We start from the raw sequence: 25,415 nt of genomic DNA, 5'->3' as shown, positions 1-25,415 counted from the left end.
GGAGAATCCAATGATCAGAGCCAGGGTTCCCCACACAGTAGCCTACTACCTTATACACTCTATGGAGCAGGAATGTAGCTAGCTAAAACAATCAAGCTATGGTACTGTTGTGTGTGTGTGAGGAGATCAGTGTGGAACTAGCCACTGATGAAACGATCATGAAAGGATTCTTTAAACAGGGGGCTTACTGTGTTGGGGCACACCATGATCCCCACTCGCTCTCTCTCACACAGACCATACAGAAAAATGCTAATTTCTTAAATGCCATAGTTCTGATGCATTGGAGAGAGGCCGCTGCCCTCTGTTCTGATGCATGAGAGAGAGAGAGAGAGAGAGGCCGCTGCCCTCTGTTCTGATGCATGAGAGAGAGAGAGACCGCTGCCCTCTGTTCTGATGCGCGAGAGAGAGAGGCCGCTGCCCTCTGTTCTGATGCATGAGAGAGAGAGAGAGAGAGAGACCGCTGCCCTCTGTTCTGATGCGCGAGAGAGAGAGAGAGAGAGGCCGCTGCCCTCTGTTCTGATGCATTGGAGAGAGAGAGGCCGCTGCCCTCTGTTCTGATGCATTGGAGAGAGGGAGAGAGAGGCCGCTGCCGTCTGTTCTGATGCATTGGAGAGAGAGAGAGGCCCCTGCGCCCCGTACACAGCCCCTGCGCCCCGTACACAGCCCCTGCGCCGTATAAGTCAGCATTCAGCAAATAAACCTTGATTTGAACTAGAGAGAGGACAGGGTGCTATAGTAGTGCCCTAGAGAGAGGACAGGGTGCTATAGTAGTGCCCTAGAGAGAGGACAGGGTGCTATAGTAGTGCCCTAGAGAGAGGACAGGGTGCTATAGTAGTGCCCTAGAGAGAGGACAGGGTGCTATAGTAGTGCCCTAGAGAGAGGACAGGGTGCTATAGTAGTGCCCTAGAGAGAGGACAGGGTGCTATAGTAGTGCCCTAGAGAGAGGACAGGGTGCTATAGTAGTGCCCTAGAGAGAGGACAGGGTGCTATAGTAGTGCCCTAGAGAGAGGACAGGGTGCTATAGTAGTGCCCTAGAGAGAGGACAGGGTGCTATAGTAGTGCCCTAGAGAGAGGACAGGGTGCTATAGTAGTGCCCTAGAGAGAGGACAGGGTGCTATAGTAGTGCCCTAGAGAGAGGACAGGGTGCTATAGTAGTGCCCTAGAGAGAGGACAGGGTGCTATAGTAGTGCCCTAGAGAGAGGACAGGGTGCTATAGTAGTGCCCTAGAGAGGACAGGGTGCTATAGTAGTGCCCTAGAGAGGACAGGGTGCTATAGTAGTGCCCTAGAGAGGATAGGGTGCTATAGTAGTGCACTAGAGAGGATAGTGTGCTATAGTAGTGCACTAGAGAGGATAGGGTGCTATAGTAGTGCACTAGAGGATAGGGTGCTATAGTAGTGCACTAGAGAGGATAGGGTGCTACAGTAGTGCACTAGAGAGGATAGACTGACAAGGTACAAATCTGTTGTTCTGCCCCTGAACAGGCAGTTCACTGTTCCTAGGCCGTCATTGAAAATAAGAATTTGTTCTTAACTGACTTGCCTCGTTAAATGAAGATACAATTAATGTTTAAAAAAATGTGGTTTATACTAACAAGCTGACCCCAGGTTCTCTGTCAGGTTTACAACAGTTCCACAGAGGGTAGATCAGTGTTCAGTCGTCTTTCTCTGGTGCTATAGGTGTCCCAAATGGCCCCCTATTCCCTTCATAGTGTACAACGTTTAAACCAGAGTCGGCAGTGCACTATATAGGGAATAGGATGGCATTTGGTAGTGAACCAATGCTGCTGCTGTTATCACTGTGTCACACAAGAAGCCAGGCAAGGACACAGAGACCTGGGGTAGCAGCCCTATCTAGAACAGGACACGTCCGGTTCTAGATAACATATCTATGCTCCCTGGGAGTTTAAAAGTCTGGTTTATCGTCGTTAGGATAGTAATGTGTCTAACTAATGCCAGTCAAAAGTTGACACACCTACTCATTCAAGGGTATTTATTTGTACAATTATCTACATTGTATAATAATAGTGTAGACATCAACACTATGAAATAACACATATGGAATCATGTAGTAAGCATACTAAGTTACTATAGCACCCTATCCTCTCTAGTGCACTAGTATATTTTTATATCTGAGATTTTTTCAAAGTAGCCTCCCTTTTGCCTTGATGACAGCTTTGCATTCTCTAATAATAAAAAAATTAAGAAAAATCCTTGAGTAGGCATGTCCAAATCTTAGACTGGTACTGTAGGTCTATAATGGCCTTTATACAGAGTTGTTATGGCTGATATATGTCTGAAACATTGTTCCCCCGGTTGCCTTGTCTAAGTTGTTCTGTCTGAAACATTGTTCCCCCGGTTGCCGTGTCTAAGTTGTTCTGTCTGAAACATTGTTCCCCCGGTTGCCGTGTCTAAGTTGTTCTGTCTGAAACATTGTTCCCCCGGTTGCAGTCTTGGTTGTTATGGCTGAAACATTGTTCCCCCGGTTGCCGTGTCTAAGTTGTTCTGTCTGAAACATTGTTCCCCCGGTTGCCGTGTCTAAGTTGTTCTGTCTGAAACATTGTTCCCCCGGTTGCAGTCTTGGTTGTTATGGCTGAAACATTGTTCCCCCGGTTGCCGTGTCTAAGTTGTTCTGTCTGAAACATTGTTCCCCCGGTTGCCGTGTCTAAGTTGTTCTGTCTGAAACATTGTTCCCCCGGTTGCAGTCTTGGTTGTTATGGCTGAAACATTGTTCCCCCGGTTGCCGTGTCTAAGTTGTTCTGGCTGAAACATTGTTCCCCCTGTTGCCGTGTCTAAGTTGTTCTGTCTGAAACATTGTTCCCCCGGTTGCCGTGTCTAAGTTGTTCTGTCTGAAACATTTTTCCCCCTGTTGTCGTGTCTAAGTTGTTCTGTCTGAAACATTGTTCCCCCGGTTGCCGTGTCTAAGTTGTTCTGTCTGAAACATTGTTCCCCCGGTTGCAGTCTTGGTTGTTTTGGCTGAAACATTGTTCCCCCGGTTGCAGTCTAAGTTGTTCTGTCTGAAACATTGTTCCCCCTGTTGTCGTGTCTAAGTTGTTCTGTCTGAAACATTGTTCCCCCGGTTGCAGTCTTGGTTGTTTTGGCTGAAACATTGTTCCCCCGGTTGCAGTCTTGTTTGGACCAGGGATCTTGAAAAATGTCCCGTTTCCCCGACCACAGATTAAGGATGCTGCTAGCTGGACTAGAAAGCACCTTTAGAAAGAAAAATGTTTAAAAAGGAAGAATATGCTTCATCTGATTCCGGGCAGCCAGCGCTGCCGACAGGTAGCCGGCGCTGCCGACAGGTAGCCGGCGCTGCCGACAGGTAGCCGGCGCTGCCGACAGGTAGCCGGCGCTGCCGACAGGTAGCCAACCAGAGGCGACGCTGCCGACAGGTAGCCAACCAGAGGCGACGCTGCCGACAGGCAGCCAACCAGAGGCGACGCTGCCGACAGGTAGCCAGCGCTGCCGACAGGCAGCCAACCAGAGACGACGCTGCCGACAGGTAGCCAGCGCTGCCGACAGGCAGCCAACCAGAGACGACGCTGCCGACAGGCAGCCAACCAGAGACGACGCTGCCGACAGGTAGCCGGCAGTGACTCGCCAATGGCTTGATGTTTCAGCATCGTCTCAATATAGAGTTCTGCGTTCGACCATGTCACATGTGACGCGCAGGCGGACGAGCAGTATCCACCGTCGTAATACGGACGAAGCCTGAGCTGGAATGTGAAGCTAACTGAAGCTGGTTAGTTTTAGAAAACCCAGAGCAGATCTAGCTTGTTAGGTTGTGTTGATGGAGTCGAGGGTGTCTGCGTCACCTTGATGTTGAGGCTGGACACGACAACGTCTCCTGTCGGTGTGATGATGGGAAGGTTCTCACAGCTGATGCCCTTTTCCACGTCTATCACCTGACCTGCACACGCACACAAACGGGACAGTTCAGGACCCAGAATAGACACACACCAAAAATCACAGTACCATTGTAACAAGATGGTGTAATACCATTAGATGACCGACCCAAAGAGGAGTCGGGTGAACACAGACAGACGGGTGAACAGACAGACAGACGGGTGAACACAGACGGGTGAACACAGACAGACAGACGGGTGAACAGACAGACGGGTGAACACAGACAGACAGGTCTCTGATCAACACCATCAGGTGAACACAGCACAGAAGATCCACAGGTTCAGTGAAGTGTTTTTGTAAGAACCAAATAACGGTATTTATTGGTATCTTTTCATTTTGATCAGTGAAAATGTCATGAATTGAATGTCATTTCTGGATGTAAAATTGAAATGTACCGATTTTTTATCATCAAGTTACATAGAGAGAAGAACATGTATTCATGAAAAGGCAAGCTGTGATGGAACCCGGAAGTTCCAGTACAATTTGATAAAATCCGACCGATAATTTGTTCGTTCAACATAGTGGGATCTTTGTGTCGGTAAAGTGACGAGATCCTGAGGCCCATTAATTACACAACAATCTACTGTCATCACCAAGTTTCAGCATGATAATGCACAGCCCCATGTCGCAAGGATCTGTACACAATTCCTGGAAGCTGAAAATGTCCCAGTTCTTACATGGCCTCCATACTCACCAGACATGTTACCCATTGAGCATGTTTGGGATGCTCTGGATCGACAGTGTGTTCCAGTTCCCTCCAATATCCAACAACTTCATACAGCCATTGAAGAAGAGTTGGACAACATTCCACAGACCACAATCACCAGCCTGATCCACTCTATGTGAAGAAGATGTGTCACGCTGCATGAGGCTAATGGTGGCAACACCAGATACTGACTGGGTCTCTGATCCACACCAGATACTGACTGGTTCTCTGATCCACACCAGATACTGACTGGTTTTCTGATCCACTCCCTTACCTTTGAGGTATCTGTGACCAACAGATGCATATCTGTATTCCCAGTTGTGATATCCATAGATTAGGGCCTAATGAATATATTTAAATTGACTGATTTCCTTATATGAACTTTAACTATTTTTGTTCAGTATAACCATCATACTTGGAGTCACGTGACGATATGGTGTCTGGTCACGTGACGATACGGTGTCTGGTCCTCCCACTATGACTCGCTGGGAAACCATGCAGTTCATTAGGCTACAGATGAAATAACTTGATTAATTTCACAGGGTGGTGGAAGTCCACAGTGATATTGATGCTCCTTTACAATAAATACTGATGCTCTTATTCTGGTCGACCGATAGAAATATTATCCATAATGATCTCATCATGTCGACGAGCCTCCCTGCAGAGCCTCCTCTGCTCTACGAGCGGTTGGTTCGCGCGCACGTGCCAAGACTTGAGTAGGCACATTTGCTATTTAATGGTTTGTTGAAAATGTGATGGAAACAAATGGAATTTTTTTTTAATTATTTGGGTACATGAAAAAAATCCACTGTGTGCACTACATCATCTCTCACCGATTTAAAAATGAAATATCTGCAAGAAGTCCATTTGGTAGAAACACCACCAGTGGGGAAATATACATTCTAGAACATTCACATGAAATATACATTCTAGAACATTCACCTGAAATATACATTCTAGAACATTCACATGAAATATACATTCTAGAACATTCACCTGAAATATACATTCTAGAACATTCACATGAAATATACATTCTAGAACATTCACATGAAATATACATTCTAGAACATTCACATGAAATATACATTCTAGAACATTCACATGAAATATACATTCTAGAACATTCACATGAAATATACATTCTAGAACATTCACATGAAATATACATTCTAGAACATTCACCTGAAAATCTGTCACCAATTGGATGGAAACCTAACTAGTGTCTTATTAAAATGTTAAGAAACCAATAAATACAGTTACTCAATAAAATTGTATTTTTCAAATTCTTTCTCAAAAAACATTTGTATATTGTCCCATACAATAATCTGTCATCTGAATTTAATTTAAAAAAATTAAAAAAACATACAAAAACAAATACCACTGCAGTTACACTTTGAATACCATTGGTTAACCTAGTGATTGGTTGAATTCCTTGTCAGTCAGTTTACCTCGTATCATGATTGGTCCCTCCACCCTCATGCCGTGCTGCACCAGCTGTGTTCCTCCCCCCGTCTGCTCATCTCCTCCCTCCGCAGAGCGACGGAACACGCCCGCACGCACGTCCTCGAACACAGTGAACATCTCGTGCACGCGGGCTGTGTAGCCAGCCAGCTCGGTCACCTGGACCGGGTCAAAGGTCAAAGGTTATCCAGTAAAATCAGGGCAGGTGGTAGAGTTAATTAAAGGGTTTAGATCCATGATAGAGCAGTGGTTTCCCCAAAGACTCACTAGTTGTTAAGTCTACTTTATCATGGTTCAAAATGAAAGGAAATGGAACGCTTGACCCCTGTAACTAATGCCCAGGTTGTGGCAGTAAATGACAAAGTGTTCAGTCCCTGGTAAAAACAAGTCAAAAAGGTACTGCACTGTAAAGGGAATGGGGTGACACTTGGAACGCAATCAATCAATGAGAAGTCAAGGAGCCTCAACTCCTTGATGGTGCTCATGATCAATCTTGACAGTGAGGGGTTGGGGTCTAGGAGCCGGTTCTATAGCCTCACCTTGTATGAGCTCATTAACCTCTCGACAGTGAGGGGTTAGGGTCTAGGGGCCGTTTCTATAGCCTCACCTCCTTATAAGAGCTCATGATCCTCTTGACAGTGAGGGGTTAGGGTCTAGGAGCCGGTTCTATAGCCTCACCTCCTTATAAGAGCTCATGATCCTCTTGACAGTGAGGGGTTAGGGTCTAGGAGCCGGTTCTATAGCCTCACCTCCTTATAAGAGCTCATGATTCTCTCGACGGCGTCTGCGGCGGAGTTGAGGAGGTTCCGAGCGGTGGAGAAGGCCTGAGCCCTCTCACTCACTAGGTCCTCCTCTTTCAAATTCATGGCCAACTGCTTCACATCCTCGGAGTCTGAAAGCATTCAGAAGATACATAGCCCATACACAAACACGTCATAGCCCATACACAAACACGTCATAGCCCATACACAAACACGTCATAGCCCATACATACACATTTGTAAGCCTGCTCCTTCGGGGACACGGTCAAACGCTTCCCCAGCCTCAGTCTGATGGATCATCACTGTTAATCCAAAGTCCAGAGGACGTCGGAGCCCGTTTCATATGTGTGGGGGTGGGGTGGGGGGGGGGGGGGGGGGGGGGGGGTTGCTGTGGGTTTAGTACTGTAATCTAGCATTACTGTAAACAGATGAGACATAGCTGGACACAACATGAGCCAATCAGCAGCGAGCCTTGGATGGAGACGCAGGAGATGCCCTGACCAACACTCACAGGGGGCTTTTGAGGGCAACAAGGCTCCAGTTTGGAGTGTCCACAGCAGTGTCCATATTTCAAAGCTACATGAACCTTGCTAGCTGGCATCACAGGGGTCCAGCAGTATCTGGATGGATGACAGTGATTACAAGCTGGACGCTGGAAGAGCATAACTCTCAGCAGAGGAAAGTGCTGAGGCGCGACCGCAGAGTGCAGTGTTGAGTTCCTGGGGCTCTACGTTGACAAGGATGGCGTGCGACCGACCCAGAATAAGGTAAAGGCTCCATTAAGGAGACAGTGGTTTTTTTTGTTGCGTCTCAACCTAAACGGCTTCCGACCTGATAAAGCGACAGTGTTGGAGCCCTTTGCATCACCTACTGGGCCAGGCAGCTCCCTGGAGTTGGACTGACGCTCACCAGGAGCTGCTGCAACTATGATGATAGAAAACCCCTGTTACTGGTCTGTGAAGAGTCTTCATATGGGCTCTGAACCTGTTACTGGTCTGAAGAGTCTTCATAAGGGCTCTGAACCTGTTACTGGTCTGTGAAGAGTCTTCATATGGGCTCTGAAACTGTTACTGGTCTGTGAAGAGTCTTCACATGGGCTCTGAACCCCCGTTACTGGTCTGTGAAGAGTCTTCATATGGGCTCTGAACCTGTTACTGGTCTGAAGAGTCTTCATAGGGGCTCTGAACCTGTTACTGGTCTGTGAAGAGTCTTCATATGGGCTCTGAACCTGTTACTGGTCTGTGAAGAGTCTTCATATGGGCTCTGAACCTGTTACTGGTCTGTGAAGAGTCTTCATATGGGCTCTGAACCCCCGTTACTGGTCTGTGAAGAGTCTTCATATGGGCTCTGAACCCCCGTTACTGGTCTGTGAAGAGTCTTCATATGGGCTCTGAACCCCCATTACTGGTCTGTGAAGAGTCTTCATATGGGCTCTGAACCCCCGTTACTGGTCTATGTGCTACATGGATGGGCCTCGAGGTTCCTGTTCAAGGCCGCCTTGCACCCATTGGACTGGACAGCAAAGAAAGGGTCTGGTCTTCATAGACTTCGCTGTAGTGGAGTCCCACTCAGCGGCTGGCACTAGCATGGTTAGCTCGATGATTCCCACTCAGCGGCTGGCACTAGCATGGTTAGAGCAATGATTCCCAAATCAAGGAACGTTAAGGAGCGCGCCACCCTATGGGACTCCCAATCACGGCCGGATGCGATACAGCCTGGATTCGAACCAGGGACTGTAGTGACGCCTCGAGCACTGAGATGCAGTGATTTAGACCACTGCAGCATGGAGGAAATAGCCTAAACTTACCTTTCTGCAACCATGTGACTGTACTTTCACCATGTCCCATTAAATAAGCCTGCTCCTCCGCCAGATGCCTGGTCAATGGCCTCCCCCCCCTCAGCGTCTACACAGACAGTAAAGTACCCTACTTCTGACACTAGTGTAATGAAATGAGGGAGAATCTTTGATGTGACTAGTGGGCTGCAAACCCTGAATGTAGGAGTGGGAGGCTGGTCGGGGGAGAAACCGGAGGACGGGTTGATTGTAAAGGTATCAAACAATTGGAAACCATGCGTTTTACACAGTTCCCTTAATTCCATTCTATCCATTACAGTTAACCCCATCCTCCAATTTAAAAGTCGGAACCCCATCCTCCACTGGATCACAGACTAGAAGGTGTAAGGTAAGCAACTAGATTCAGCCGCGGGACGGTTTTTGAAGGAGCGGCTGGTCGGGGAGCCAGAACAGGGTCATTAAAATACATAATTTTGGTCTTACCATATCTGGAGTACCCTGTGGCGGTGATGATTGGTACAGCCACCATGACGAGTCCCGAGGCACTCCACAGGTATTTCATCAGGAACTGTTCCAGCATCACGTACCACAGACGCTTAAACAGGATCAGGTTGATCTGGGACGACAAGGAGCGGTAGGAGCGCTGCAGCTGGGACATCTCCACCTAGTGGCAGGAGGACATATTCTCATGTAATATTATAGAAACAAAGCCTAAATAATCATAATATTGTAATTTAGCAGACACTTCCATCCCAAGCGACTTACAGCTCAATGAGTGAGTGCATAATCTTTCGTATGGTATCAGATCCCTGGGGGAATTGAACCCACAACTAGTGTCGGTAAAACAGTCACCGCAACAGCCCACCGGCGGTCACGAGTCATGAAGGCAGTTAAATTCCACGTGAATGTTTAGGTCGCGGGAATTAGGCTTCTCCAAGCTCTGATGCTGCTGACGAGCCTACCGAACTTGCTACCGGCCTGGTACTCAGGGCTCTATTGTCCCTCCATCAGGTCCTAATGGCCTGGTACTCAGGGCTCTATTGTCCCTCCATCAGGTCCTAATGGCCGGGTACTCAGGGCTCTATTGTCCCTCCATCAGGTCCTAATGGCCGGGTACTCAGGGCTCTATTGTCCCTCCATCAGGTCCTACCGGCCGGGTACTCAGGGCTCTATTGTCCCTCCATCAGGTCCTACCGGCCTGGTACTCAGGGCTCCATTGTCCCTCCATCAGGTCCTAATGGCCTGGTACTCAGGGATCTATTGTCCCTCCATCAGGTCCTACCGGCCTGGTACTCAGGGCTCCATTGTCCCTCCATCAGGTCCTACCGGCCTGGTACTCAGGGCTCTATTGTCCCGCGTACCACTGACATTAATGCAAATGTATTCTAAAATCTAAATCAAACGCTTCATGAGATCCCATGAGCTCATGTTGGGCAACATTAAGGCTATGCAATTGAGGGAGAAAACAGAGTGATGGCCTCTAATAAAAAGAGGATCAGCTTTCTATAGGCTAGGCCTACTATATTTATTTCTCGGCTTTCCTAATATTAAGCACATTGCTTCTCTTTACAACAGGAGTATAGCCTACCTGGCTGGCATGAAAATGAACCTGGGGAAAAGCGTCCTCGATTCACTATTTAAGCGCAAAGATGACGTGTTTCTCTTCCTGCTGACCCTGTTTCGATACAGGTGACATGATAATGGTCCATCCAAAATCATTTAGTATATGTAAAAGACAAGATTAAATCAAGAATAGTCTGATGGGTTACAATATTAGCCTGTCATTGGTCAATTATATATTATCACTTGTGAATGATGCCCAGCATAAGAAACAATGCCCCCCCCCCCCCCTAATCATAGGTCGCACACATCATGTAGCCTAGCCTATAGGTCTATGTTTTAAATAAAGTTTGTATCACAACTAAAGTTCACAAATAACTTAAAATTAAGCACACTAATTCACTTTACAAGGGGTGTAGAACCTAACTAGCGTACATATCGTACGCAGCGAGTGAGTTTCCAGTTGAGAGGATGCTTTTTAATGGAGAAAATTTACTTTCTAATAAAAGCATTTTATTTAACCAGGAAGGGTTCATTGACATTTGAAATGGCTTTTTCAAGAGCGTCCTGGCCAAGATAGAAAGCACCAACTCAATTCAGCATTTCAGTTCAGCCATATTCAGCAGAGTAATTCATTAACAGTCAGACTTAGCCTTCCAAAACTTTATAGGGGTCATTCAGGTTATCAGACTAAATGTTCAGCCTTGGACTTCCTGAGAAGAAAAGAACACTTGTTTCGTAACTGCCTAAAAACCAGCCAATCAGCATCGGAACATGATTTCCTTGCTTTAGCCCAGGCTAGATTACGGTCGTGAACAATACAAGACAGCTCAGAAGGAAACCATGGATTATCCCTCCCTTTAACTCTGAACCTGTGGAATGGGGCATGTCTGTTTACTATTTGGAAAAAGCACGTTAAGAATAAACTCTTCCTCCATTCAAGATAATTAAAATAAAAATATCAAAAAAGCCCATTAAAAAACTTCAAATTTATCTTATGAATGAAGTGTGGGTTTGTCTTAGGAACCTTAATATTTCTAACAGCAACAACAGCACAATGGTATGTTAAATGTATTTATTAGACCTAAAAGTGTAGATGTTCCAAAGGTCTGTATCAGTGGCTTGTAGGCTTTGTGTGAAAGCCAGGAGATGCTAAATGTGTTTGTTAAAGTCTCTTGGGTAGGTAGCAGTATTTTCACATCCGGATGAAAAGCGTGCCTGAAATAAACTGCCTGTTACTCAGGCCCAGAAGCTAGGATATGCATATAATTAGATAGATTTGAATAGAAAACACACTAAAGTTTCTAAAACTGTTAAAATAATGTCTGAGTATAACAGAACTGATATGGCAGGCGAAACCCCGAGGGCAAACCACCCCCCCCCCCCAAAAAACAAATTCAGCCTACCACTATTTTCAATGGTTGTCACTTTTATATAAGGTGAAGTCCTCCCAGATTGCAGTTCCTAGGGCTTCCACTAGATGTCAACAGTCTTTAGAGTTTCAGGGTGGTTTATGGAAATATGATGCAGATGCAGAAATTCTAGTTTTTCTGGGTGGCTCCCATTTTGGCTGTAGTGTTTCCAAGCGTGAATGAGAGCGTTTTCTTTTGTACTTTTCTCCGGTAAAGACAATAACGATTCTCCGTTTTAAATTGTATTTATTTACATATTAGGGTACCTAAGGTTCTGATTATAAACGTTGTTTGACTTGTTTGGAGAAGTTTATTAGTAACGTTTGGGATTCATTTTGTATGCATTTTGATGGAGGGAAACTGGGTGGATTATTGACTGAAACGCGCCAGCTAAACTGAGTTATGGATATAAAGAAGGACATTATCGAACAAAAGGACCATTTGTGATGTATCTGGAACCTTTTGGAGTGGCAACAGAAGATCATAAAAGGTAAGGCATTTCTTATATCGCTATTTCTGACTTTCGTGGCGCACCTGCCTGGTTGAAATATGTTTTTCATGCTTTTGTATGAGGGAGCTGTCCTCAGATAATCACATGGTTTGCTTTTGCCGTAAAGCTTTTTTTAAATCTGACACAGCGGCTGGATTAACAGGAAGTTAAGCTTTATGTTGACGTATTACACTTGTGATTTTATTATTTTATTTTAAGTTAAATATTTATAATTCTGTAGTTTGAATTTCGCCCTCTGCAATTTCACCGGATGTTGGCCAGGTGGGACGCTACCGTCTCACCTGCCCATAAGAAGTTAATTAACGGTCAATTACCAGTGAGACCGACAGTTATTTGCTTGACAATCACCGGCTGATTTCCTGACCTCCACAGCCCTACCCACAACCTTGGCTTTGCTAGCGCCACACTCTCACCAACGGAGGTGGCAGCTAGCCTAGCGGTTAGAGCGACGGGCTACTAACCAAAAGGTAGCTGGTTAGAATCCCCGAGTCGACAAGGTGAACAAATCTGTGGATGTGCCCTTGAGCAAGGCACTTAGCCCTAATTGCTCCTGTAAGTCACTCTAGATAACAGCTTCTGCAAAAAATTACTACAACATAATGTAATACGTCATTACAAGACCATCTTGGGTAAGAGTCAGCATTTACAAACCAACACAGCTCCACAAGACCATCTTGGGTAAGAGTCAGCATTTACAAACCAACACAGCTCCACAAGACCATCTTGGGTAAGAGTCAGCATTTACAAACCAACACAGCTCCACAAGACCATCTTGGGTAAGAGTCAGCATTTACAAACCAACACAGCTCCACAAGACCATCTTGGGTAAGAGTCAGCATTTACAAACCAACACAGCTCCACAAGACCATCTTGGGTAAGAGTCAGCATTTACAAACCAACACAGCTCCACAAGACCATCTTGGGTAAGAGTCAGCATTTACAAACCAACACAGCTCCACAAGACCATCTTGGGTAAGAGTCAGCATTTACAAACCAACACAGCTCCACAAGACCATCTTGGGTAAGAGTCAGCATTTACAAACCAACACAGCTCCACAAGACCATCTTGGGTAAGAGTCAGCATTTACAAACCAACACAGCTCCACAAGACCATCTTGGGTAAGAGTCAGCATTTACAAACCAACACAGCTCCACAAGACCATCTTGGGTAAGAGTCAGCATTTACAAACCAACACAGCTCCACAAGACCATCTTGGGTAAGAGTCAGCATTTACAAACCAACACAGCTCCACAAGACCATCTTGGGTAAGAGTCAGCATTTACAAACCAACACAGCTCCACAAGACCATCTTGGGTAAGAGTCAGCATTTACAAACCAACACAGCTCCACAAGACCATCTTGGGTAAGAGTCAGCATTTACAAACCAACACAGCTCCACAAGACCATCTTGGGTAAGAGTCAGCATTTACAAACCAACACAGCTCCACAAGACCATCTTGGGTAAGAGTCAGCATTTACAAACCAACACAGCTCCACAAGACCATCTTGGGTAAGAGTCAGCATTTAAAAACCAACACAGCTCCACACTAGAGAGTGTTGAAACAGAGGGGTTTAAAAAAAACAAGCAGCATTTCAGATTGGCCAACAGGAGATTAGGTTCTCTATTTCTACTTGGTCACATGACAAGACTCATCCCCCTTCCCGCTGACTCCTGGCCTGACCACCCGAACACAGTAAAGAGGGTTCTCTTCACAACACAGACGAGAACATTATGAAAATCATTCAAATGAGTGTTTTCACTCAATGCAACATCTGGAATGCCTGACAGAGTCTCCTTCCTTTCATTATTTCTTCAAGCGGAACATTATGAGAGGCAACAGGCATCAGTCTAATCACACCTGCAGAATCCCAGAGCCTCTATGAAAGGCAGAGAGAGTCAGATTTTTTTATTTATTTAACTAGGCAAGTCAGTTAAGAACAAATTCTTATTTACAATGACGGCCTACCCCCGGCCAAACCCGGACGACGCTGGGCCAATTGTGCGCCGCCCCTATGGGACTCCCAATCACGGCCGGTTGTGATACAGCCTGGATCCTAACCAGGGTGTCGGTAGTGACGCCGCTGGCACTGAGATGCAGGGCCTTAGACCTCTGTGCCACCGGGGAGACTGATTATGCCTGGCAGTCGCTTTCCTTTCACCTGACATAATATCTTTGAACTTTGAGCATTCTGACATTGACAGACCGGTCAACGGTCATGTTTACCTTGTGTCCTCCGTAGAAGACAGTATATCCACTAGGTGTGTATGCATTTACCCAGGTGTGACAGTTACCTTGTGTCCTCCGTAGAAGGCGATCTCCTCCGAGTTGGCGATGATGCGCGAGTGCATGTACCTCAACTCTCCTTTCCTCCGGGCTTCTTCCACCACTAGCTTCCCAAACCGCGGCGAGAACATCCTCAGAACCTTCATGACAAAAGATAGATATTTGCATCAAAAAACCCAACCAAAGTAATAACACAAAGTGGGTGAGAGAACACACTGTACTACCATCTGTGGAAATCAATTCAAACTTTTTTTGTTTTGTCAAAACAAAACGCTGAAAAATCCCAATAAACCAAATATAACAAAAAAGGTATTAAGACTAAATAAAAAAAAGCACATGAGACACCTTGGCGGTGATTGCCACGACCACGCCGGCGATGACGGACGGCCAGGTGGTGTTGGCTCCTTTAGACTCCGCTGTCCTGAGGAGGGTATAACAGGTCACCACCACGTCCAGACACGGCTTGGTCAGGTTGGAGTACAGGTGGGCCACAGATGCAGCAAACATCACCATGTCTTCTGTCAGAGACTGGAGGAGAAGAATATGACATTGTTCATTATATTGGTGAGAGCAGAACAATTTTGTATTTTGTTTATAACTCAACCCCTTGAGAAAGACTAGAGGGACAGACCGGCTTCAGCCATAAGCTGAAGGGGCACCAGGCTGCTAGGAACTCAGGTCAGGGTGTCGACTTACTGTTGAAAGTTAAAATACTTGCACGTTTTGTATTCTATTTTATATCTAAGTTACCTCCAGTTCTGTTAATGATATCAATGAGTGACTAACAAAATAAATGTAAAAAAAAAAGGGAGCTCCCTGATTAGGTCAGGGTTTCCGTTAGGAACTCAGTCGGGGTCTCAACGGTTGAGAGTTAGAAAAGCAGAATACACAAGGTACAAGCTCTACATTTGGTTGTACGTCAACAGTTTCTCTTGCCATGTCAGTCACTAGCTAGGCGTCCATCCAATTAGCTTGCCATGTCAGTCACTAGCTAGGCGTACATCCAATTAGCTTGCCATGTCAGTCACTAGCTAGGCGTCCATCCAATTAGCTTGCCATGTCAGTCACTAGCTAGGCGTCCATAGAATTAGCTTGCCATGTCAGTCACTAGCTAGGCGTCCATCCAATTAGCTTGCCATGTCAGTCACTAGCTAGGCGTCCATCCAATTAGCTTGCCATGTCAGTCACTAGCTAGGCGTCCATCCAATTAGCTTGCCATGTCAGTCACTAGCTAAGCGTCCATCCAATTAGCTTGCCATGTCAGTCACTAGCTAGGCGTCCATCCAATTAGCTTGCCATGTCAGTCACTAGCTAGGCGTCCATCCAATTAGCTTGCCATGTCAGTCACTAGCTAGGCGTCCATCCAATTAGCTTGCCATGTCAGTCACTAGCTAGGCGTCCATCCAATTAGCTTGCCATGTCAGTCACTAGCTAGGCGTCCATCCAATTAGCTTGCCATGTCAGTCACTAGCTAGGCGTCCATCCAATTAGCTTGCCATGTCAGTCACTAGCTAGGCGTCCATCCAATTAGCTTGCCATGTCAGTCACTAGCTAGGCGTCCATCCAATTAGCTTGCCATGTCAGTCACTAGCTAGGCGTCCATCCAATTAGCTTGCCATGTCAGTCACTAGCTAGGCGTCCATCCAATTAGCTTGCCATGTCAGTCACTAGCTAGGCGTCCATCCAATTAGCTTGCCATGTCAGTCACTAGCTAGGCGTCCATCCAATTAGCTTGCCATGTCAGTCACTAGCTAGGCGTCCATCCAATTAGCTTGCCATGTCAGTCACTAGCTAGGCGTCCATCCAATTAGCTTGCCATGTCAGTCACTAGCTAGGCGTCCATCCAATTAGCTTGCCATGTCAGTCACTAGCTAGGCGTCCATCCAATTAGCTTGCCATGTCAGTCACTAGCTAGGCGTCCATCCAATTAGCTTGCCATGTCAGTCACTAGCTAGGCGTCCATCCAATTAGCTTGCCATGTCAGTCACTAGCTAGGTGTCCATCCAATTAGCTTGCCATGTCAGTCACTAGCTAGGTGTCCATCCAATTAGCTTGTCATGTCAGTCACTAGCTAGGTGTCCATCCAGTTAGCTTGCCATGTCAGTCACTAGCTAGGTGTCCATCCAGTTAGCTTGTCATGTCAGTCACTAGCTAGGTGTCCATCCAGTTAGCTTGTCATGTCAGTCACTAGCTAGGTGTCCATCCAGTTAGCTTGTCATGTCAGTCACTAGCTAGGTGTCCATCCAGTTAGCTTGCCATGTCAGTCACTAGCTAGGTGTCCATCCAATTAGCTTGTCATGTCAGTCACTAGCTAGGTGTCCATCCAATTAGCTTGCCATGTCAGTCACTAGCTAGGTGTCCATCCAATTAGCTTGTCATGTCAGTCACTAGCTAGGTGTCCATCCAATTAGCTTGCCATGTCAGTCACTAGCTAGGTGTCCATCCAATTAGCTTGCCATGTCAGTCACTAGCTAGGCGTCCATCCAATTAGCAACAGGTTTGAATGTAAATATTCAAAAATCTGTATAAAAACAAAATGTGTTTTTTTCCCCAAGAGATGTTTCCATCAAATTGACATGTTGCAGATAAAAGGCTCCGTCTCAGGGAGGGGGCCTCAGGGAGGGGGCCTCAGGGCTCTGCATCACAGTGCTAGCTGTGCCACTAGAGGTCCTGGTTCGAGTCCAGGCTCTGTCGCAGCCGGCCATGACCGGAAGCCGCCCATGGGGCGGCGCATAATTGGCCCAGCGCCGTCTGAGATAGGAGGAGGGGTTGCCCGGCAGGGATGTTCTTGTCCCATCGCGCTCTAGCGACTCCCGTGGCAGGCCGGGCGCAATGCACACCGACAAGGTCGCCAGGTGTACGGAGTTTCCGCCGACACATTGGCTTGCGGATTAAGCGCGTTGTGTCAAGAAGCAGTGCGGCACGTCGTGTTTAGGAGGACGCACGGGTCTCGACCTTCACCTCTCCCGAGTCCGTATGGGAGTTGCAGCAATGAGACCAGACTAATTGTATATCATGAAATTAGGGAGAGAAAGGGGTTAAAGTACACAACAAAAAGTCAATGGGTTTCCAATTGCATTTTACACCAATGAATCTCTCACCAAAAAGAGATGCGTTATTTAGCGAGTCTGGTAATAGCTGATGCGCTCTGGCCAACAGCTGGCAGAGAGTGTGGGTATAACCTACGTGACTTTATGGACATTATTTGTTAAGGTCAGAAGGCAGTCAAGCATCAATGATCTTGTCACCAAGTGCTGAAGGGTTTGGGTGAGAGATTATTTGCGATTGCAAAGACTTGGGCGCTACTTTTTCGAATGACAGCTCATATATTTTGTTAGCTAGCTAGCCACATAAGTTAAAGCCATCTCGATCAGTTTACAGCTAATTAGGCCAGTAAGCTTGCTAAATCAAGGGTGAGGGGGTGTGAGAAACATCTGCAGGAGCTCAGCCATCCAAACGTGCAATTATTGACATGGGAACATTTTTCACGCTGTGAATTTTGTTTTACAACATGACGTCAATCACAACACAATCAGAACGATGGGAAACTATTTCACACTGGTAAGATTTCTTACATGACACAGGGAACGTGCCCAGGGGCCCTGACCTTCAGGGGGTTCCCATTGATTTAGTTAGTCACTCTCATTCAGATATCATTAACAAGGTATTAGTCATGGCAAAATTGCAGGAAATTTGCTTTAAAACTTCAACAAAAAAATCTGTGCCCTATAGCAAATTAAGTAGGATTGCATGAAATGTGTTATAAATTGCTACATTTCCCTCCGCCACATGGCAAAATGTGTTATAAATTGCTACATTTCCCTCCGCCACATGGCAAAATGTGTTATAAATTGCTACATTTCCCTCCGCCACATGGCAAAATGTGTTATAAATTGCTACATTTCCCTCCGCCACATGGCAAAATGTGTTATAAATTGCTACATTTCCCTCCGCCACATGGCAAAATGTGTTATAAATTGCTACATTTCCCTCCGCCACATGGCAAAATGTGTAGAACTCCAAAAAGCATGTTTTACAACTGCAATATTTTCTCTCCGTGTCAAAATGTGTAGAATTACTGTAAATGAACTTTAAAAAAAACGTACACTAAAATGTTTTGCCCGCAACCAAATCTTACATAGGGCCCCCGAAAAGGCTAGACCCCCCCCCCCCCCCATACACACACCTGGTCTGGGTTGGCGAGGCGTCCGTCCATGTTGCTGACGCGGTAGTATGTTTGGTTGCTGAAGTAGAGCTTATAGGCGTGGGTTACCAAGCGCGTGCGGAAGGCCAGGGCCAGCTGTCCCTCTAGGTAACGGATAGCGCTGTTCACAAAGGTGGCCGGGACAGCAATGAGCAGCCATTTTGTCAACTCCCACACAAACGCCTGGGGGTCCTTCTTCACAATGGTCTTCACTGCAAGAGGAGGATAGAGATGTATTTAGTACACCAATCTGCAAAGACGGATATTCTACTTTTGCTCTGCTCCCAACAGCCTCAGACAACACAGTCGCAGGGGTTAAGTGCCTTGCTCAAGAGCACAACGGCAAGAGCATAGTACCTGGAATCTGAAAGCAGCCACCTGCCGGGTTGCCAGTTCATCTACCCAGACTGGTCATTCGAACCAGCAACATTCAATGTCTGTCCTACCTACCTATCATGCCGTCCAGGTTGGCCACGTAGATAGAGAGGAAGGTTCTGGAGATGAGAGCCAGGGAGTGGAACCCCAGCAGACCCAACTCCTTACAGAACAGCTGGGGAAACAGGATACGAAGCAGGTGACTTAGCCTCTTCAGAAACTCCTGGTTCACAGCCGGCGAGTTACTACTTTTCTTCTTTCCTTGTTTCTCTGACCCCTCCAGTAGCACCCCGTTAGAGTTTAGGGGGGGAACTGGGAGCGGTGTACCCCCGACATTCTTCCTGAGTTTAGCCCATAAGTAGGGGTAGAGTTTCTTGATTCCATAGGCAGCGACGAGAAGGATAACTGCTTTTCTGGCATGGGAGGTTTTCTTGAGTTGCTCGGGAAGCTTTTCATACATTACCAACATTGTGAAGGCTGGTTAGCACGCGGCTTTAATAAAGCCAAATACAGCTGAGCTCTTCCAACTGAAACACCTGTTAACGTTAATCCCACGATGACCTCTCTTCTATATAGCTACAACCTTATAACTTAAAAAGGTGCTTCTTGCTGCCTATTCAATGATAGTTAGCTATTTCACATTAACGTTGCAAGCATAACAAAAACGCAATCAACTATAACATTCACTTAGCCAGTTAAAGCAACTATGAACCAACCTCTTTCAAGCGAAACAGAAATGCCGATAGACAAGCCATCGCATACGCAGTACTACTGCTCGCTAACCTTAGCTAGCTAGGTTACTTCGGTTAACAACCAGGAAAGCTAGAAAGCCGTGATAGAGATGAAACCTGCTCTCTCATAGCATAGCGGTAACGTTGATATCTAGCTATATATTATATCCATATATTCATACGAGAGGTATTTACAGACGAACAACACTCACTGAAATGAAGGGGAAAAAATAAAAACACTTCCTAAGCTACTTAGCTAGCATGCTAACTTTAGCGGAAACTTTTTGTCTGCCCCCAACTTCCATATCACTGGCTGGATAACGTTACCCGTCCAGTAGTAGCTAGCTAGCTAGGAAGGTGACCTTCTGGGGGGGGGAAACAACCCCCGACGTCGACAGTCAAACTGCTCTAGTAATGTTTGACAATGTCTTGCATCAGATGCAGAAGTCTTATTCAACATGGACTCCTCTTATTCTATGATATAATGGCTTGATTGGCACCGCTTATTTATAACTCAGTGATTGGCGCAGATCTTCTTCTTCTTCTTCGGTTGGGTTTTAGGGCAGACTACAACCCTAAAAAGGAGTATTGCCGCCCACTACTGGCTACAGGAAAACAAAAAAAGGGGGGGGGTGCATAATTGAAAAGGGGGGGGAAAAAACATCACTTTTAACTTCCTCAAACATCCCGAAAAGCATATTACTAAAAACAAAAATCAGTCAGTCATTCAAATTCCCTCAGAGCACTGCACGGATCTGGGGACCTGAGAGGATGGAACTGCTCCAGCCAGTAATCCGTGCAGCAACAGATGATCCATTATATTGGCCAGATACTCTAGTGGCCTCTCTAACAATGACCATGTTTACATGCGCACAATATTCCGGATAGTAGCTCATATCCGTTCACATGTACTTCTGATATCCTGCTCATGAGTATCCTTGTATCAATGAATAAACTAAACTAAGGCAGGTATTTTTCAATTCAACCAGACCAGGCCCTCCTCTGAGTTTTCATACCTGAACAGCACTTTATTTGCCAAGGTAGAGTACATGATCAGTGAATACATTAAATGTACAGGCTACAATGTGGGGATCTCATGCATGGTAATAACTACATGTATATTCGACTTGCATCCTTGGCATAAAGTTATATTATATTCTACTCAATCGATAGGCTTCATTAATGTCATTCGGGCTGTTTTGAAGTTGATACAGCTGGCTATGCTAGCTGAGGTTCATAGCTAGGTTCTGAACTAATATGTATACCAAACGTTTGGGTCCATACACAGATCGAATAGATAGCTAGCTACACATCCGTGGGCATACAGGTATTTTTATCCTCCACTGCACAATAAGCAAGAACATAGCTAGCTACATTTTTTCATCTATCTTACATGGCAAATATCAGCAAGGCAATCTTACAAAATTGTACATTCAATTTGCAGTAAATTCTTTAGCTAGCTAGATTCTTTATATCCACTGTTTCACCAGATGGCAGCCTGGTTTGCTGGTTGTTTCAGTCCCTAAAACATTAAACAACCAGAATTACAATGTCATACTCATGTCACGACACCCATAAAGCTGGTCAGCTAGCTTGCAAAATCGCGATTTTTGTAAATTAACTTTATGATAAAAACAAATGCATAATCGTTTGTCTCTACATATTCCTGTCAACTGTACATGTTTTGCATGATTTTTTATGACATTATAATTACTAACATTTGCTTCCATCCTTAGTATTTTTTGTCAGCCATCTTTGCTTGAAGAAAGTCTCCAAGCCTTGGGTCTAATTCGTCATGGAAACCATTCGATATGATTGGTCATCGCCCGCCGAGAAAAGTGTACTTTGTCACCGCCTCCCACGCCACCTTCACACCGCCCTCTCCGCTTCTCACCGCTTTCCTTCCATTGAAATGAATGGGAAGCAGTGTTTAACCGCGCGGCCACCTGTGCTAGTGTATCACGAGGGTAACTGTATATGTCTATGTAATGTATCATTGTAGGCCTAACAGTATATGTTATCAATAATAATAACAACAATAGGGACCACAATGGAAAATAGTATCTGACTTTAAATGTACTGTGTTATGGCGTTCTTATGTAGGTATCATCACCTAGTGCTCCCACTCGCCCTATAAACAAAAAGAAACCACTCACACTGCAGTTAACAGATCGTGTGGTAGGCTACCAGACCACTCAGTCAGAATGCTGCAGTTAACAATCACTTTAATAAAAACAGCATTTACAGCATTCATACAAGAAAAATTTATTTGTCATTTGAATCATATGAATAACTCATTTGAATCATATGAATAACTCAGAAAGTTATGTGAGATCAGATAAAAAGCAGTACAAATGGCCAAAAAAATGACAAAGATAGAAAAAGCTTCATATCTTTTTTTTTTACAGGGTGCATTCATTGCTATGCAAAATAACAATTCATAAAGTCCATCAAAAAGTCCATAGTCACAACCACAGAAGAAGAAGTCCATAGTCACAACCACAGAAGAAGAAGTCCATAGTCACAACCACAGAAGAAGAAAAGTAGAAGTTGAAGAGACATCTTTAGCCTCCTCGTAGGTCAAATACACGTTTTGCCTCCAGTCCTTGTTGCTAAAATGAACGAAAGAGTAATTTAGAAATGAAAGCCGTTCCCTTGGCTTCCTCCTCATTATGGTCCATAATAATCCAAGTAGATAATGAGGAGGATAATGTAATTTACAACCTCAAGGAAAGAAAACAAGGGGGGAAATTGCATTGCCATAATAAAACAGTCTCCTTTTCTAGCATGAGAGCTACTTTAAAAAATACAAAAAAAAATGAAACCTTTCGCAAGCTACTTTTTTTATTTTATTGCTTTCAAAATAGGCACATTCTTCTCATATCTCCCCTGCAACTCTTCCCTGGGTCCTTGGTGTACAACAGATGTGTTTTCTGTCAACATACCTGGTAAAGTCATGGTTAATAACCAACTCCAAGGGGGGGGGGGGACCCTATTAAAACTATATTTAGTATTTTCCTGAATTCTGTTTTCTCCGTTTTCTATTTTTCCTGGTTTGGGAATTGTTTTTCTTCTTCTGATCAATATTACAATGATTCATAGAGAAACAACGAGGATCTGAGTCCATGTCAATGCTTCAATCACATCAGAACACCATTTTTGAAGTCTGGAACCCCCCCCTCCCCCCCTTGCCAAATAGAGTGTTTTTTGTGTAATTCCCCTTTAATTATGCACCTAGCAAGAGAGGAATGTGTCGGTCTAGTGATGTTTGTGCTGTTAGGCCTACAGCTACAACACATCATGGCAGAGTTTATAAAACAATCATCACCCAATTGGTACATATAATCATTATATACACTGAGTGTACAAAACATTAAGCTCTTTCCATGACGTAGACTGACCAGGTGAATCTCCAGGTTAAAGATATGATCCCTTACTGATGTCACCTGTTAAATCCACTTAAAAATCAGTGTAGATGAAGGGGAGGAGATGGGGTTAAAGAAGGATTTTTAAGCCTTGAGATAATTGAGACATTGATTGTGTATGTGTGCCATTCAGAGGAAGAATGGGCAAGACAAAAGATTTCAATTGGCAGATATTGTGTTACGTTTGGCTTCTTGAGCCAATAGTGTCTAACCAGGGGTGGGATAATGTCAATGTTGATTTGATTGGATAGAAGCTGGGTGCTTCATGTTTATGACAGTTTGCGGAAAGAACATGCAACAACGTGTGTTTTGTAACCATACAGCGTTCTAAAATGGATTATAATGTGCTTAGAGTCGTTGTCCTGTTGGGACTTGAACCTTCTCCCCAGTCTGAGGTCCTGAGTGCTCTGGAACAGGTTTTCATCAAGAATCTCTCTGTACTTTGCTCTGTTCAGCTTCCCTCTATCCTGACTAGTCTCTCAGTCCCTGCCTCTGAAAAACATCCCCACAGCATGATGTTGCCACCACCATGCTTCACCGTAGGGATGGTGCCAGGTTTCCTCCGGACGTGACACTTGGCATTCAGGCCAAAGAGTTCAGTCTTGTTTTCATCAGACCAGAGAATCTTGTTTCTCATGTTCTGAGTCTTTTGGCAAACTCCAAGCCTAGACACAATCCTGTCTCAGCGCTCCACAGACAATTCCTTCGACCTCATGGCTTGGTTTTTGTTCTGACGTGCACTGTCAACTGTGGAACCTTATATAGACAGGCGTGTGCCTTTCCAAATCATGTCCAATCAATTGAATTTACCACAGGTGGACTCCAAATCAAGTTGTAGAAACATATCAAGGATGATCAATGGAAACAGGATGCACCCGAGCTCAATTTCAAGTCTCATAGCAAAGTATCTGAATACGTATGTAAATAAGGCATTTTTGTTTTTATAAATTTGCAAACATTTCTAAAAACCTGTTTTTGCTTTGCTTTGGAGTATTGTGTGTAGATTGATGAGGATTTTTTATTTATTTAATCCATTTTAGAATAAGGCTGTAACGTAACAAAATGTTTATATGTATGTATGTTTTTCCTTTCTGTAATACACATGATTTCCAGTGTTCTATGTGGGACTCTCGTCTGTTCTATGTGGGACTCTCGTCTGTTCTATGTGGGACTCTCGTCTGTTCTATGTGGGACTCTCGTCTGTTCTATGTGGGACTCTCGTCTGTTCTATGTGGGACTCTCGTCTGTTCTATGTGGGACTCTCGTCTGTTCTATGTGGGACTCTCGTCTGTTCTATGTGGGACTCTCGTCTGTTCTATGTGGGACTCTCGTCTGTTCTATGTGGGACTCTCGTCTGTTCTATGTGGGACACTAGACTCAATGCTCTATGTTATGTAAACAACTTATATCTGTTGACGGTGATTGATGTCAGACTAGAGGTACGCTGAGCACTCTGATAATGTATCTGTGACATGGTGGGATTCTGTAGCTGATGATGCTGCGACCTCCTCCCAGACTCTCGTGTTTACAGAACATTTGGTATTGTCTGATTAACATAGAGGTTCCTTCTCAGAGAAAGCCCGTTAGAAAACAAGTCTGCACTCCCATGCTGTTGTCTCCCTGTTGCAAATGTTTAGATCTGACGTAGTCACCGACTGCTCATGTCTTTCAGGAGGAAACCTCCTATGTACACAGGTGTTGGTGTTCAATGTTCAGTACCCATCACCGAGAAGCTGGACCACGTCACAGACCACGTCACAAACGGGTTCAACTGGACATCATCGTTATGAAGTCAAACGTGATCATTGTTGATTTATACAGACAACTGTTGTGTGCCGTGCGTCACAACATGTCACACGTAACACAAAACCACACGCTGTAAGCTGCTCATATCACAGCTATTTGGTCAAGAAGTTGGAAGCATCACGTCACAAGAAGTTCTACTTAAGGAACTCTGAATCTTTCACAGTAATAATCCATAGAATTTTTCAAGAGAAGTGCAATTTAAAAAATAAAAAAAATTGTGCTCAACTACAGTAGGGACATTAACATAATTAAACAACTACTCCCATTGATCATGTAACCTGAGGGAAATATTGGTTTGCTTTGTCAAAAAAAGTTTGAATTGATTGTTGTTGTCATGCAGCTTGGTTGTAAATACAAAATGGAGGAAGCAGAAAAGCTTTTTTTTAGTGCATGGCAGCATTTGGCAAAAGAGGAATAAAGAGAATACAATTCAGCCTAGCCTGGAGATCCAGACTGAATTCAGTTCCGTTTCACA

At 44.9% G+C, this 25,415-nt stretch overlaps 1 protein-coding gene and 1 long non-coding RNA gene across 2 annotated transcripts in view; both read right to left on the bottom strand.

Moving 5' to 3' along the window:
* abcd1 (ATP-binding cassette, sub-family D (ALD), member 1) overlaps window positions 1-20,246 on the bottom strand; it is a 31,344-nt gene extending 11,098 nt beyond the window's left edge. Inside the window, exons 1-8 of the mRNA XM_036989100.1 lie at window positions 19,054-20,246; window positions 18,586-18,815; window positions 14,745-14,927; window positions 14,408-14,539; window positions 9,114-9,294; window positions 6,824-6,966; window positions 6,062-6,233; window positions 3,814-3,908 (exon numbers count right to left, since the gene is read on the bottom strand). Coding sequence (XP_036844995.1) covers window positions 3,814-3,908; window positions 6,062-6,233; window positions 6,824-6,966; window positions 9,114-9,294; window positions 14,408-14,539; window positions 14,745-14,927; window positions 18,586-18,815; window positions 19,054-19,447 — 1,530 coding nt within the window. The 5' untranslated portion in view covers window positions 19,448-20,246. The remainder of the gene's footprint in view (window positions 1-3,813; window positions 3,909-6,061; window positions 6,234-6,823; window positions 6,967-9,113; window positions 9,295-14,407; window positions 14,540-14,744; window positions 14,928-18,585; window positions 18,816-19,053) is intronic.
* A 466-nt stretch (window positions 20,247-20,712) lies between these two features.
* LOC118966129 lies at window positions 20,713-21,869 on the bottom strand. Its single transcript, XR_005053401.1, has 2 exons — window positions 21,428-21,869; window positions 20,713-21,231 (listed from the first exon to the last, which is right to left on the bottom strand). It is a non-coding gene; the product is annotated as an uncharacterized LOC118966129 (long non-coding RNA).
* Between the last annotated feature and the right edge of the window lie 3,546 nt (window positions 21,870-25,415).

The sequence above is a fragment of the Oncorhynchus mykiss genome, chromosome 9 (assembly GCF_013265735.2).
Source record: "Oncorhynchus mykiss isolate Arlee chromosome 9, USDA_OmykA_1.1, whole genome shotgun sequence".
Classification (NCBI taxonomy): Eukaryota; Metazoa; Chordata; class Actinopteri; order Salmoniformes; family Salmonidae; genus Oncorhynchus; species Oncorhynchus mykiss.
The sequence above is the reverse complement of the archived record's forward strand: the minus strand, read 5'-3'. Positions and strand labels throughout refer to the sequence as shown.